The 15,946-nt window shown below is 44.8% G+C and overlaps 1 protein-coding gene across 1 annotated transcript in view; it reads left to right on the plus strand.

The window, feature by feature from the left end:
* Positions 1-15,946, plus strand: part of stab1 (stabilin 1) — a 208,733-nt gene that overhangs the window by 88,895 nt on the left and 103,892 nt on the right. Inside the window, exons 24-28 of the mRNA XM_078414034.1 lie at positions 7,199-7,292; positions 9,635-9,793; positions 13,403-13,498; positions 13,943-14,038; positions 14,189-14,236. Coding sequence (XP_078270160.1) covers positions 7,199-7,292; positions 9,635-9,793; positions 13,403-13,498; positions 13,943-14,038; positions 14,189-14,236 — 493 coding nt within the window. The remainder of the gene's footprint in view (positions 1-7,198; positions 7,293-9,634; positions 9,794-13,402; positions 13,499-13,942; positions 14,039-14,188; positions 14,237-15,946) is intronic.

A 15,946-nucleotide genomic window follows, 5' to 3' on the forward strand; every position in this document is an offset into this window, starting at 1 on the left:
TTGGTATTGATGGTTCTTCAGATCTACACAGGGTTCGAGTACAGTAATTGTCATTCACATTTCTTTACTGGTTCTCAATAGTCCTACAAATGATTCACTTTTGAGTGCACATTTAGTTCACTGAGTCTATCCTACAATCTGTGGCTGCAAACTGAGCACCTTTTTTAATGGCATTGACCGCAGAGGGAACAGGCTCGCTGGAGACAGCCAACTAGAACTTTATTTCTGTTGCTATCGGACTATCTGTGGCTAACTGATTGTGGACTTTGGAAGAGGAAGGATGAGGACCCACAATCCTGTTTATATCAATGGTGGAGAGAGTCAAAAACGTCAAATTCCTGGGCGTGAATATTTCCGAAGATCTTTCCTGGACCCAGCACACTGATGCAATTATAAATAAAGCACATCAACGCCTCTACTTCCTGAGAAGATTAAGGAGATTTGGTTTTGTCAAAGAGGATTCTCTTGAACTTCTACAGGTGTGCACTAGAGAGCAGACTGACTGGTGGCATCATGGCCTGGTTCGGCAACTTGAATGTCCAGGAGCAGAAAAGACTGCAAAAAGTTGTGAACACTGCCCAGTCCATCACCAGCTCTGACCTCCCCACCATCGAAGGGATTTTTCAGAGTCGCTGCCACAAAAAGGCAGCCAGCATCACCAGAGACCCACACCACCCTGGCCACACACTCATTTCACCACTGCCATCGGGAAGGTACAGGAGCCTGAAAACTGTAACGTCCAGGTTCAGGAACAGCTTCTTCCGTACAGCCATCAGGCTATTAAACACTACAACCCCAAATGAGCTCTGAACTACAATAGACTATTATTATTATTATTATTATTATTATTATTATTATTATTTACAGTGTACTATGTTTACATATTCTGTTGTGCTGCAGCAAGTAAAAATTTCATTGTTCTATCTGGGACATATGATAATAAAACCATCTAGACTCTTGACTCTTGACGTTTCTCAAAAATGGGCATTGAGGGTGGCATGAGCATGTCAGGCCAAATGTCCAAATGTGCTTAAATCAGAATCCATGGAGTGGGAGAAACAGTGAGGAGAGCAGCAATTAACTGTGGAAAAAAAACTTTGATGGGCCGGCTGAATGGGCAGAGAAAATATGACAAAGAGAAGTCTGAATTCACAAATTACACAGAGATTTTAAGAAGAGAAAATATAGACACAGTTCCACTGTTGCAAAGGATTGGAACCACCACAGACGGTGGGTTCCAAATTACGATTACTCTCCGAGACATCCCACTGGTATATTTTGCCCCAAGCTTCATGTGCGTGCCTCTGGACCTTTAACCATCTGCCAATGGGAATGGTGTCTCCCTATTTACTGTATCCAAACCTGTTTTGATCTTGTGCACACTCTCCTCATCCTACAAGGAGAATGGTCCCATCTTCCCCACCCCAGCTAAACTTCTAGCAGAAATCTCTCATCCACACAATCTTGGAACTTGTCTTTGTATTGTGACCTCGCTTGCATTTTGCGCAGGCTCAATGAAACCTGCCTGCTTTTCTGCTCTTTTTATGAATCCCAGGATTGTTCTGCCGCTGCAAGTAGTCAAGTCAAGTCAAGTCAAGTCAATTTTATTTGTATAGCACATTTAAAAACAACCCACGTTGTCCAAAGTGCTGTACATCAGTTCAGGTACTAAGAACGAACATACAATGGCACACAAACATAACAGTAAGAATGTCATTGTTCCGTTGTCATTACATATGACAATTAAACACTCTTGACTCCAGACATGGATGGTTTGCTATATATTCTCTCAATGTGCCCTCAAGGGTTGATGCACAGGTACACTCGAGTCTCTCTATTCCTGCAGACCCTTTGGAACAGTGGAACAGTACCTACATTAGAGGCAGATAACATGTTCCCAATGTTGGGGGAGTCCAGAACAAGGGGCCACAGTTTAAGAATAAGGGGTAGGCCATTTAGAACGGAGATGAGGAAGAACTTTTTCAGTCAGAGGGTGGTGAAGGTGTGGAATTCTCTGCCTCAGAAGGCAGTGGAGGCCAGTTCGTTGGATGCTTTCAAGAGAGAGCTGGATAGAGCTCTTAAGGATAGCGGAGTGAGGGGGTATGGGGAGAAGGCAGGAACGGGGTACTGATTGAGAATGATCAGCCATGATCGCATTGAATGGCGGTGCTGGCTCGAAGGGCTGAATGGCCTCCTCCTGTACCTAATGTCTATTGTCTATTGTCTATTGTCTATTTCCTCCCCCTACACTTTCCACAAAACGAGTGAATTCGCACATCCCTTTGTCATATTTCCACATCCCATTCAGCCAGTCCATCAATGTCTTTTTACGGTCTATTACTACTCTCCTCGCTGCTCCTCCCACTGCATGGTTTTTGCTTTATGCTGATTTGGAAATTTTCCCTCACACACTCGTGTCCTTTCAGTGGCCATTTCAGAGAAACAGCCGTTAAGGTTCCAATTGTGTGACTTCCTCAGCAGTCAATGCCATTAAAGAGGAGGCCAAGCAAGTGGTAATAGTTTGCAGCATAAACGTGGTGAACTAAATATCCACAGCTCAGTTTCACTGCAAGATGGTGTGAATTGGATATAATGCTAGGCCTCTATTACTGGAAAATGTGTTCCACAATCATATCCAGAAGGATTATTATCTTTAAATCCATACTAATCTGCCCTTATTTACATGACCTAGATTCTCACTCATTAAACCTATTGGGGGTCATTTTAACTCCCAATGAGATGCGTTTGGTTCAGGTGAGAGGTTAAAAAGCTGATGATCTGAAACATGAACACACCCTGTGTCAAGTTTACACATTTCTATGTTAATGGTTCCAAAATGCTCTGAAGTGGTGGACTGGGCATTTAGCTGTGTGGATAAGGCTGCATGCATATGTGATTCTATTTTTAACATGTTTGGTCAGTTTTCTGTGGATAGCAAACCTGACGGGTGAGAAAAGATAAGAGAGTGGATTGTTCGCCCATACATTACCAGCAGTGCTACTTATAGGCCTGGAAAAGCAAAACTGTCATCTCCAAATCCAGGGTGCTTATCAGTAAAACCCTTCTATCTGTGAAACTCCCTGTAAACTGTTTGCTCCTCACTAGCTCAGAGAAACATAGAAAATAGGTGCAGGAGTAGGCCATTTGGCCCTTCGAGCCAGCACTGCCATTCAATATGATCATGGCTGATTATCCAGAATCAGTACCCTGTTCCTGCTTTCTCCCCATATCCCTTGATTCCATTAGCCCCAAGAGCTATATCTAACTCTCTCTTGAATACATCCAGTGAATTGGCCTCAACTGCCTTCTGTGGCAGAGAATTCCACAGATTCACAAGTCTCTGGCTGAAAAGGTTTTTCTTCATATCAGTCCTAAATGGCCTACCCCTTATTCTTAAACTGTGATCCCTGGTTCTGGACTCCCCCAACATGGGGAACATTTTTCCTGCATCGAGCCTGTCCAATCCTTTAAGAATTTTATATGTTTCTTTTCGTGTTCTTGTTTTAAGTCTGTATGAAACTTTGCAAGTCTTCAAGGTACAACAGAGGTCTTTATTACATTAACTCAATGCTGGCAGCAAGACAACTAAAATGGCTGCAACTACACAATCTGACTGGACACTCCACACTGTGTACAGCCAAGATAACTATGTACAAAAAATCTCCCTTTGTCCTGTGCAGCGCCACCTGCTACATGGGAGGAGCAATGGGTCCTCCCACCACACACAGTCCACGAAACATCACACTCCCCCTTTCCAGTTTGAACGTCTCTATTCCTCAATGAGTCGCCTTGGGGGAGTACCATGATTGCAACGTGTTGATCGACGAGGGACCACAGGCAGATCGGCGGGGAGTTTGACTGGTGGAACTTCATCAAGCCAAGGGAGGGGCATATCAGGCACTCCAGTGTCCACATGATTCGGCACCGGGGTGTCCGGCTGCTTGGTTCTGTCAGGCTCTGCGCAGTCTTCGCTGGAGGAACGCGGCTTCTTAATTGGTCATCATGCCGTCGGCACTGTCCTTCTTGTCCTTGGATGGTGTACATTTTAGTTCCAATGTGAGCCATGATCCTGCCAACGCACCATTTGTTTCGCTTGGTCGTATAATTGCGGTAATATACGTAGTCGCCAATGTCGAATTTGGGCTTGTTCGACCGTTGGCTGAGTGCGCGCCGTATAGGGGTTATGGGTCGGGTTCATAACTGATAGGGGAGAGCGCACTTGACGTCCGAGCATCATCTCCGCTGGAGTTTGACCGGTAGTGCAGTTTGGAACGGTTCAATACTGCAGTAAGAAATCGTGCAATGCCAATTGTTTTGATTTCTTTTCAATTTCTACAGCGCGTTTCATGGCTTGTTTGAAAAAGCCAACGAGCCACTCTGCCTCACCATTTGAGGGTGGATGAAAAGGTGCTGATGTCAGATGCACGATTGAGTGATGTTTGCACCAGTCACTGAACATTTGCGAGACAAATTGGGGTCCATTGTCGCTTACAATATTTAAGGGCAATCCCCAAATGGCAAACAAATCGTCGAACGCAGAAGTGGTTGTTTTGGTGGTTGGATATTTATTCATTTGTATAACATGTGGCCATTTTGAATGGGCGTCCATGACGACCAGCCACATGTCCTCCAGGAACGGTCCGGCAAAATCTATGTGGATTCGCTGCCATGGTTGGTCGGGGACGGGTCATGCGGAGGTCTTGTCCGGCGGATTTGGCGCATGGTGTGCAGTCCTTGCAGTGGTCGGTTACATCGGCCTCGATATTCGGCCACCACACATGCATGCGGGCGAGCGCCTTCATTCGCACAATTCCAATGTGTGTCTTGTGCAACATTTTCAGAATTGTCGATCGCAGTCCCGTCGGAATGATCACTCGTCAGTCGCGGAGCAGAATGCCATCGTTTGAGGAGATTTCCGTTTGCGCATTCCTGGAATGAGCGGAATTCCTTGTCCAGCTTGGCACTGTTCGGCCACCCCTGTGTGACAAAATGTCGTACCTTCGACAAAATGGGATCTGTGCTCGTATAGTTGGCGACCGTCCTTGCGGAGATGGGGAAATCGGCGATGACCCGCGTGTTGAGCTAGTTCACATCTGTCTCAATTTCCATAATTGCCTCCTCTTTATCGAACGTTAGGTCGGGTCCAATCGGTAGACGAGACAGTGCATGGGCATTGGCATGCTCGGCAGACTGTCGGTAAATGATGTGGTAATCATATCCCATCATGATCAAGGCCCAACGTTGTAGATGCTGCAACGTCATGACAGGCAAACGTTTCTCCGGACTGAAAATAGTCAGCAGCAGCTTGTGGTCAGTGATGAGGAGGAAATGTCGCCCACTCAAATATTGGTGGAATTTCCGGACACCAAACACAATCGGCAGTGCTTCTTTCTCCATTTGGCTGTGATTTTTCTCGGCGGTCGTCAGCGTTTTGGATGCGAACGCGATTGGTTCTTCCTTGCCGTTCTGCGCCGTTTGTGAGATTACAGCTCCAAGACCGTACGGCGATGCATCGGAGGCCAGCGAGATCGTCGTCGATGGGCCATAGTGGACCAAACGCGTCTTCTGGGCGAGCATCTCCTTCAACCTGGTGAATGCATTGTCACACTCTTTGGACCAGTGCCATTCGACATCCTGTTTTCACAGGTTGTTCAATGGTGCGCACAAGGTCGAAAGTGCCGGTATGAACTTGCCATAGTAGTTCACCTTGCCAATGAAGCTTTCGAGTTGCTTCACATTTTCGGGCGTCGGCAATTTCACAATGGCATCCACTCTTTCTTCCGATGGTTTCAGACCACTTGCCGAGATCACATGTCCGAGATAAGTGACCTGTTTTCGGGAGAATGCGCACTTGTCCATGCGCAACTTCATGCCGTAGTTGTTCAGCGCCATGAGGATCTGTTTTAGGTTCTGCAGGTGTTCTTCCTCTGTCCGGCCGGTGACAATTATGTCATCCAGGTAGGCGGCTACGTACGGAATCCCAGCAACCAGATTGTCGACCAGTTTCTGGAAGATGGCCGGAACCGGTGCCGGTCCAAATGATGAGCAACGGGTCCTCCCACCCCACACAGTCCACCAAACATCACATTTCTATAAGATTCCCTCTCATCCTTCGAAATTCCAGTGAATATATGCCCAATCGATCCATTCTTTCATCATATTTCATTCCCGCCATCCCGGGAATTAACCTGGTGATCCTACACTCCCAAATAGCAAAAATTATCTTCCTCAAATTAGGAGACCAAAACTGCACACAATACTCCAGGTGTGGTCTCTCCAGGGCCCTGTGCAACTGCAGTAGGACCTCCTTGCCCCTTTCCTCAAATCCTCTCGCTATGAAGGCCAACATGCCATTAGCTTTCTTCACTGCCTGCTGTAACTACATGCTTACTTTCAGTGACTAATGTACAAGGACACCGAGGTCTCGATGCATTTCCCCTTTTCCTAATCTGCCTTCTTGTTCTTGCCCCCAAAGTGGAAAACCTCACATTTATCCACATCATACTGCATCTGCCATGCATCTGCCCACTCACCCAACCTATCCAAGTCACCCTGCAGCCTCATAGCATCCTCCTCGCATCTTACACTGCCACCCGGCTTTGTGTCATCTGCAAACTTGCAGATGTTACATTTAATTCCCTCGTCTAAAACGTTAATATATATTGTAAGTAACTGGGGTCCCGGCACCGAGCCTCACGGCACCCCATTAGTCACTGCCTGCCGTTCTGAAAAGGACCTGTTAATTCCTACTCTTTGCTTCCTGTCTGCCAACCAGTTCTCTCTCCATGTCAATAACCTACCCCCAATACCATGTGCTCTAATTTTGCACACTAATCTCTTGTGTGGGACCTTGTCAAAGGCTTTTTCAAAGTCGATGGCCACAAAATGCTGGAGTAACTCAGCAGGACAGGCAGCATCTCTGGAGAGAAGGAATGGGTGACATTTCGGGTCGATACCGTTCTTCAGAACTAGTCTGAAGAAGGGTCTTGACCCGATACTCCAGCATTTTGTGTCTATCTTCAGTGTAAACCAGCATCTGCAGTTCCTTCCTACACATTAAATCTGCATTACATTTGAGCCACATGTCCATGCAGGTAGCAATCTCCAAGATTTGAAAGAGTGGATGCAATATCCTGGAAGATCCAAGATAATCTGTTTCAAATAAGCTGTAAATTTAATCTTTTTGCGTTCTCCCTAGATGCCTATGTAAGGATGGATATAAAGGTGACGGAATTTCCTGTCAAGTTGAGGATCTTTGTAAAAAGCCTAATCGTGGAGGATGTGCTGAGAATGTGAGCAAGACCACCATTTCTGTTGTTTGTCTCGTCCAATATTAGATCCACCAGCTTGTAGTTATTTGGCATTCTCAAGGTGTCAACAAAGGGTACAGGATGCAGAGACAAGGTGAGGCAAGAATCATTGAGACTAAAAACGAATCTGCTTGCGGAGGTAAGGGGGCAATGAAAAGAGTCAAAGTTATGGAGTTATTGAGTCACAGAACATAGAAACAGACCCTGTGGCCCATCACATCAGCCCAACCATCACGCCTTATCTACACTAATTACAGTCATTAACATTTAGTGGCCTACTTGCAAGTGAGATAGTATTTAGCAATGTTGGGGTTCAGGAGATAATAATGGTCGTGTGGATGTGGAATGAAACCCAGTGAGGGACAGGATGTGTTTGGGGGTCATTTGGTCGAGTTGCAATTGTTGCGTGATGGATACGAAGAAATTGGTGATGAGGGCACTTGAGCTTGTTAAAGATAGAAGCTGAGTTGACAGTAAACATTCTTGATGAATGGAGTTCAAGGCCTTGGTTTTAAAATTGACGTGTGGCTTAAAAGGTCCTCCTATTGAATTGCCATTTCATGCACCTTCAGACTGTATGCACGAAAATGCAGAGTTTGGGACCAAGGAAGGTCTGGGGAGTTGGGAAAAGTAGCGCACATGAAGCCTGACTTAGGCTGCAAGGATGAAGGAGGCAGGGTGGACATAAACTGCCTGGTACGAGTGAGGCGATTGATTGATTGATACTTTATGTCAGTGAAATTCTTTCTTTTGCCTACCGTACACAAGGTATGCAAGGTGTTGCTACGTATAGGCGCCAACGAAATTTCAAAGTATTCATTATAGTCCCCAATGGTCCCTCTTTGTTCTCAGCGACCCTCCCACTCTGGGTCCCTCTTTGTTCTCGGTCCCCTCCCCCCACTCTGGGTCCCTCTTTGTTCTCGGTCCCCTCCCCCCACTCCGGGTCCCTCTTTGTTCTCGGTCCCCTTCCCCCACTCCGGGTCCCTCTTTGTTCTCGGTCCCCTCCCCCCATGCCGGATTGGAGCTTAGTTGGAGCTCAGTTGGCAGGAGATCGTTGTCTTGCCAGAGTAAGGTGGTGATTGCCGGGAATCAGATGAGTGGATCATTTGGAGTACTAGAAGGATCAAGGAATCAGAAGTTCAAAGCATTGGATGGATCTGGGAGTAGTTTTGGTGGGGAGGGGGGATTTTGGTGGGGAGGGGGAGTTACGTAAGATTGAAACAAAATACTGGAGTAACTCAGCGGGTCAGGCAACATCTCTGGCGAAAAGGAATAGGGTTCAGATCAGAAGCCTTCTTCAGACTCAAGTTACATAGTGAGGTAAACCCTCGCAATAATGGACCTCTATCTCTGGATTTTGGTTATAGCGGACGGAGGCTCCCGTTGTACTGCCCCCCGCCACTTCCGCCAGTTACCCAGAGAGCTGGCGGCATGTGGCGGGAGCTTCCGGTTGCGGGGAGGAAGAGAACGAGCAGGATGAAGGCGGCGTGAATACTGGGCTCGTCCCAAGCGCACTGCGTTTAGGGCCGGCAGCTCTGCAGCTCCCCGGCCTGTGAATTCCCACTTGTTTGAACCCCCAATGCCAAGGTTCTTCCCTCGTGACCTTGGGTTAAGCTTTACCCCCGCCACTCTGTTATAGCGGATAATCGGCAATAATGGACACCACACCTCCCCCCTTCGTGGTCCGTCGTAGCGAGGGTTTACTGTACCCACCAGGTTAATGGTTCATTCAAATCCTTAAAGCTCCCTGAATTTCCCATCAGCCATCGACATGTGTGCGAACATTAACACTCTTCCAATATATCCCCAAATTTTGACAGGATTTGTACAAAAATAAATATTTTTACAAGCAATCTCCATAGAACCAGACTATTTGTACATTATTTCATTATTTGGACTATTTGGAACATGATATTCCTTCTACATTTGCAGCACCAAAATGAAGTACAGTATTTTGAAAACAAAAGTTGAGATTTATTTTGTAAACTCCTTTCTACAAAATATTTAGCTTGGCATGGGGTGCAAATTGAGACTGTTGTGGTTAAGTTGGCTTGATGTTTGCATGCTTTGAACTTTGTTATTTCTGTTAAGCTCTGGGCTATTTGATAGCATTCTGTTCTGCCATCCTGCTGCAAATGGAGTAAATGCTCCAGATTTAAAACTAACAGTAACAGCTCCTGACAATAGCAGTGAAGCTACGTAATCCCTGGAGTTCCTGCAGCTGACATCAGAAACTGATAATCTAACTGAACATAAAGAAGGGGTTACTGTGTTGGCCGAGGGAATTGTTCAGCATCCTTTACAGGTGTTTTATTTTATTGCAGGCAGAATGTTTTAATCTCGGTCCTGGGAATGTGACCTGCCAATGCAACACTGGATGGACAGGCGATGGGCGAGACTGCACTGAAATAAATGAATGTTTATTCAGCTCGCGAGGAGGTTGTGACGAAAATGCTGACTGTCAATATATTGGTCCCGGACAGGTACGACTTTGCTAAGCTTTCCCCTTGTTTTGTGAAAGGCGTGAGATGAAGAGTCTAGTCAAAGCATTGTATTAAATGCTGGTGGAGGTCAAAGTATTTGCATCTGTAGCGGACGGTGAAATATGAATGAATGAATGAATGAATGGGGGAACAGAGCCTCAGATTACCTCATCCAGAGTTACAGAGATCAGAAAACATAGAAACATAGAAATTAGGTGCATGAGTAGGCCATTTGGCCCTTTGAGCCAGCACCGCCATTCAATCTGATCATGGCTGATTATCCAAAATCGGTACCCCGTTCCTGCTTTCTCCCCATATCCCTTGATTCCGTTAGCCCTCAGAGCTATATCTATCTCTTGTAAACATCCATTGAATTGGCCTCCACTTCTTTCTGTGGCAGAGAATTCCACAGATTCACAACTCTCTGGGTGGATAACGTTTGGAGCCAGGGTTGCAGACTGCTGGTGTCAGTGTATGATGCCATGCCGCTTCAAGAAGGGGGGGCATCTCTTCAGCACAAGTAGAGATGACGTGTGCAGGCCAACCACAACGACCTGGGGCAGCACAGTTGTAGAATTGCTGTCTCACAGTGCCGGAGATCCGGGTTCCGTCCTCTCAACGGGTACTATCTGTATGAAATTTGTACAAGAATGAACACAGGAATGTTTATAAGAAAGATCCCAGGAATGTTTACAAGAAGGATCCCAGGAATGAGTGGGTTAACGTATGATGAGCTTTTGACGGCATTGGGCCTGTACTCACTGGACTTTAGAAGAATGAGGGGGGACCCCATTGAAATGTACAGAACAGTGAAAGGCTTCGCTGGAGTGGATGTGGAGAGGATGTTTCCACTAGTGGTAGAGTCTAGGACTCGAGATCATAGCCTCAGAATTAAATGACATTCTTTTAGGAAGGTGTTGAGGAGGAATTCCTTTAGTCCGAGGATGGTGAATCTGTGAAATTCTTTGCCACAGAAGGTTGTGGAGCTCAAGTCAATGGATATATTTAAGGCAGAGATAGATAAATTCTTCGTTAGTACGGGTGTCAGAGGTTGCGGGGAGAAGGCAGGAATGGTGTTAGGAGGGATAGATCGGCCATGATTAGATGGCGGATTAGACTTGATGGGCCGAATAGCCTAATTTTGCTCCTACCACTTATGATCTTATGTGCGTTCTCCCTGTGACCGTGTGGGTTTTCTCTGGGTGCTCTGGTTTCTTCCCATACCCCAAGGACGTATAGGTTTGTATAAGAAAATAACTGCAGATGCTGGTACAAATCGAAGGTATTTATTTCACAAAATGCTGGAGTAACTTAGCAGGTCAGGCAGCATCTCAGGAGAGAAGGAATGGGTGACGTTTTGGGTGAAGAAGGGTCTCGACCCGAAACGTCACCCCTTCCTTCTCTCCTGAGATGCTGCCTGACCTGCTGAGTTACTCCAGCATTTTTTGAAATAAATACCTTAGGTTTGTATAATGTTAATTGGCTTCGGTAAAAATTGTATATGGTCTCTGGTGTGTAGGATAGTGCTAGTGTGTGGGGATCGCTGATCAGTCTGGACACAGTGGGCCGAAAGGCCTGTTTCCCAACTGTATCTCTAAACTAAACTAAACTAAATTAAATTAAACTAAACTAAACCTTGTGGAAAACCACCAGTGGTCTGGTTATGGGCTGGTAGCCCATATCTCTGAACATTAAGCCACAAAATCACCTCAGGCTGCAGTTACATAAAGTGTGCAATTTTACACTGAGCTCGCGAAGTGATGGGAGCTCGGTCCACCACTGCAGTTCAAGAATTTCACTCACTACTTTCTGCATGTAAATGTTTGGCTTCTAAATGTGAAAGACATGTTCAATTTAAACCAACCCACTCAAACTGAGCAGGTGAGTTTAAAGTCAAGGTGGCCATATATTTGATTTTGATCAATTTCCGTCCTGGGATAAATAAAGTTCTATCATATCGTATCGTATTATATCGTATATGTGGCCTCTGCTATTTCTTTCCCTATTACCCTCAAGATGCTTGTGTAAGAAAATAACTGCAGATGCTGGTACAAATCGAAGGTATTTATTCACAAAGTGCTGGAGTAACTCAGCAGGTCAGGCAGCATCTCAGGAGAGAAGGAATGGGTGACGTTTCGGGTCGAGACCCTTCTTCAGATGCTTCAAGATTCTCAAGATGCTTGGACATATTCTGGCATTTTATTCTCCTTTGCGTTAAATAATTATCTTTGTTTAATGGCGTCTGAGTGGTGCTCAGGTAGTACAGCTGCCTCACAGCTCTAATAACTCAGCTTTGATTTTGATCCTCAGAGCTGTCTGTGTGGTGTTTAAACTTTCTCCTTGTGACTGTGTTTACCCCAGTTGCTCCAGTTTCCTTCATCATTCCAAAGACAATTTGGTTGTTAGATTAATGAGCTCGCCAATCGCACCATTGTGGAGATATTGGGTGTCAATGGAATAGTTTTTGGGGAAATCAAATTCTGGTTAGTTTTACATCATCAACTTATTGTCAGGCACACCAGGGCACAATGAAATTCCCTGTTTGCATGGAGGTCATAGAGTAAGCAGTATACATGGCAATAATAGATACAGAAAATATATTGAGGAATGTAAAACAGCGTTTTCATCTGTAGTTCTTTGACATTTTCTCTTCCCATCTGGTCTCTGCTAGTCTAATCCACATAATAGACAACAGGTGCAGGAATAGGCCATTCGGCCCTTCGAGCCAGCACCACCATTCGATGTGATCATGGCTGATCATTCTCAATCAGTACCCCGTTCCTGCCTTCTCCCCATACCCCCTGACTCCGCTATCCTTAAGAGCTCTGTCTAGCTCTCTCTTGAATGCATTCAGAGAATTGGCCTCCACTGGATAAAGGTTTACCCTTTTCCATACCGAAGCCTTTGCTATTGTACTGACCTTATTTTAATTTCGTCTTGACCTAAAGACTTTTTATATTGTAGTCACTATTCTCAAAAAGCTCACCCAGATTTAACTACGAGACCTGATCTACTTGATTACTCATAGTTGAATCTACTATTGTCCCTTGTTTTGCAAACACAAGAATGTGCAACTTGAGGAAAGTCATCTATGTACTGTGAATTACACTAGCCATCCTTCATCAAGTAATTTTGTACACTGTTTAGTTTAGTTTTTTAGTTTAGAGATAGAAACGGGCTCTTCGGTCCAATGAGTCCGCACCGACCAGCGATCCCCGCACATTAACACTATCCTACACATACTATCCTACAATCCTATACATTTTTATACCAAGCCAATTAACCTACAAACCTGTACGTCTTTGGAGTGTGGGAGGAATCTGAAGCTCTTGGAGTAAACCCACGCGGTCACGTAGAGAACGTACAAACTCCTCACAGACAGCACCCGCAGTCAGGATTGAACCCGGGTCTCTGGAGCTTTAAGGCAGCAACTCTACCGCTGAGCCACCGTGCCAATAGATTATTTTATCATGATTATTTCATGTGGTTTCACCATCGAATATGGTAATTTTTTGCTTTACATTGATCATTTGTGGATCCTTTAACATTTTGACAGAAAAATGCAAAAGTGTCCAATAACCATCTTTTTGTTTCACCCCATTGCATTAGAGTCACTGTGTGTGCAAGAGAGGGTTTGCTGGTGACGGCATGATCTGCTCGATAATTGATCCATGTGTGGAAGAGAATGGTGGATGCCACGTATTGGTAAAACAAAATCATCTTAATGCCTTGTTACTACATTACTGCGGGCCGACCGCAGACTTTGAATAATGGTGCCACAAATGGAGGTGCCCACATGTGTAATATGTGCAAAAACAATTCCACTGTGCAGTTGCAGATGTGACAAATAAGGCACTGGTGAACCATTGAACCATTGAGTTGAATTAAAGAAAGAGAGGCAAATATTACACACCTTCTGAAAAGAATTAGTCTATTATTGAGTAACCTCACTATTTATCAGTCGGCTGAGATCTGAGGAAATGTCTCAAGAAGGGTTGCTGCATGGAAATAAAAGTAAGGTTGGGATTTGACACACAGAATATTAGAACCTTGATCTGCCTAATTTTCATATGCGTTCGATAAAATTGGCCAGTTGCGTGAAGTGTAATTTAATATCCTGCCGTGAAAGCTAATTGTTTCCATCTACAGGCTGAATGTGAACCGACTGAGAATGGAAACCGGAAGTGTACCTGCCCTCAAGGCTACGCTGGAGATGGGATTATGTGCTTTGGGGATGTATTAACAGTAAGTAGAATGTAAATATATGCAACCTACACTATCCCTTTCAAAGCCTAAAATAGTTGGTATTCAAAATGTTTTGGTCTCTTATCTACTTATTTTTTAATGTCCTCAATTGTTTTGCCAATTTTACATTTCTCTTAATTTCTTTTAAAGGAGTTGGCGTCAAGCGCGTACTTTTCAAGTTTCAATAACTGGCTCCAGGTACGTATGTAACCAACTCCAAGTTACAAATAGTAACACAGCTTGAACTGATCTTAAACATATCTGTGTCGCTTCACAGTCAACGTCCTCTGCCTTTAGTGTGCTTCTGCGAATGTGCTATTTCTTTGTTGTGTATAGTATTACATTGATTTGTCACCTTTTGGGAAGATCCTGAGAATTACTGAGAACTCCTAGGTGAAATTGTGGTGGACTTTCCAATCTGTGAATTGCTCTCATCCTTCATCCATTTGCTCTCATCCATTTGCCAAACGTCCCTGAGCCAACCAGAGGAGAGCCGTGCATCCCAGCCCTGACGGTTTGCAGAAGTTGGTCAACCATCACTACTTATACAATATCACCTTTACCTCACAGTCCATGTGTGAATCTTGCACAAGCTAGATCCTGATGGAGCTGCAGAATAACATCCATTGAAGTCTCCAGTAACGTAAAACATCAAACACACTTTAAAAAAATGTAAGTCACGATGAATGGGTTGCTTCATTGCATAACAGGTCATAAGAATAAGAGGGCTGCAGAGTGGCACAACATTGGAGTTGCTGTCTTACAGTGCCCGAGACCCGGGTTCAATCCTGACTATGGGGGTTGTCTATACGGAGTTTGTACGTTCTCCCTGTGACTGCATGGGTTATCCCCAGGTGCACTGGTTTCATCCAACACTCCAAAGACTTACAGATTTGTAGGTTAATTGGCTTTGGTAAAAATTGTAAATTGTCCCTAGTTGGATAGTGCTAGTGTATGGGGATTGCTGGTCTGTGTGGACTCGGTGGGCCAAAGGGCCTGTTTCCATACTGTATCTCTGAACTAAAATAAATATTTCATGGCTGTTATACGTTTATTTGGGAATTGGCTTGTTCACTATAAATTTCACAGTTTCACAAATATATCTACAGTAAGATATGCATATAATATAAATCAGTTTTATAAATCAGGACAGTGATAATATTTAAACATATTATGCAGGACAGAATCCACAGGAGATCCTTCTTCCCTGAGGCTATCAAACTTTACAACTTCTCCCCCTTCTGTCATGGGGTAGACTGAAACTGACTCCCCCACCCCCCCCCCCCCCCCCAATCTTTGCACATCCGCCCAGTCTTTCCACTCGTCACTTTAATTTCGTGTTTCATGTATTTTGTGTTTTTATGACTGTTGGCAGATCAATTTCCCTCCTGATAAATAAAGTTCTATCGTAATGTATCGTATCATATAAGGGGGTAATGTATCGTATCATAAGGGGTTGGCCATTTAGAACTGAGATGAGGAAAAACCTTTTTCAGTCAGAGAGTTGTAAATCAGTGGAATTTTCTGCCTCCGAAGGCAGTGGAGGCCAATTCTCTGAATGCATTCAAGAGAGAGCTAGATAGAGCTCTTAAGGATAGCGGAGTCAGGGGGTATGGGGAGAAGGCAGGAACGGGGTACTGATTGAGAATGATCAGCCATGATCACATTGAATGGCGGTGCTGGCTCGAAGGGCCGAATGGCCTCCTCCTGCACCTATTATCTATCATATATGCATGTTCATCTTGTTTACCTATTTGTGTTTCCCTGCTGAGTTCAAGTCCAAGTAGGCAGCAGATAAATCGATTTGTGTCGAACAGCTGCAGAACTTGCTGCATTCCATTTAGCTGTCTACATAATTATCAGCCCTTTGAATAAGCCTGATTTACAGGGCTATCATCTTGTATTTTC

This window comes from Rhinoraja longicauda, chromosome 17 (genome assembly GCF_053455715.1).
Source record: "Rhinoraja longicauda isolate Sanriku21f chromosome 17, sRhiLon1.1, whole genome shotgun sequence".
Lineage (NCBI taxonomy): Eukaryota > Metazoa > Chordata > Chondrichthyes > Rajiformes > Arhynchobatidae > Rhinoraja > Rhinoraja longicauda.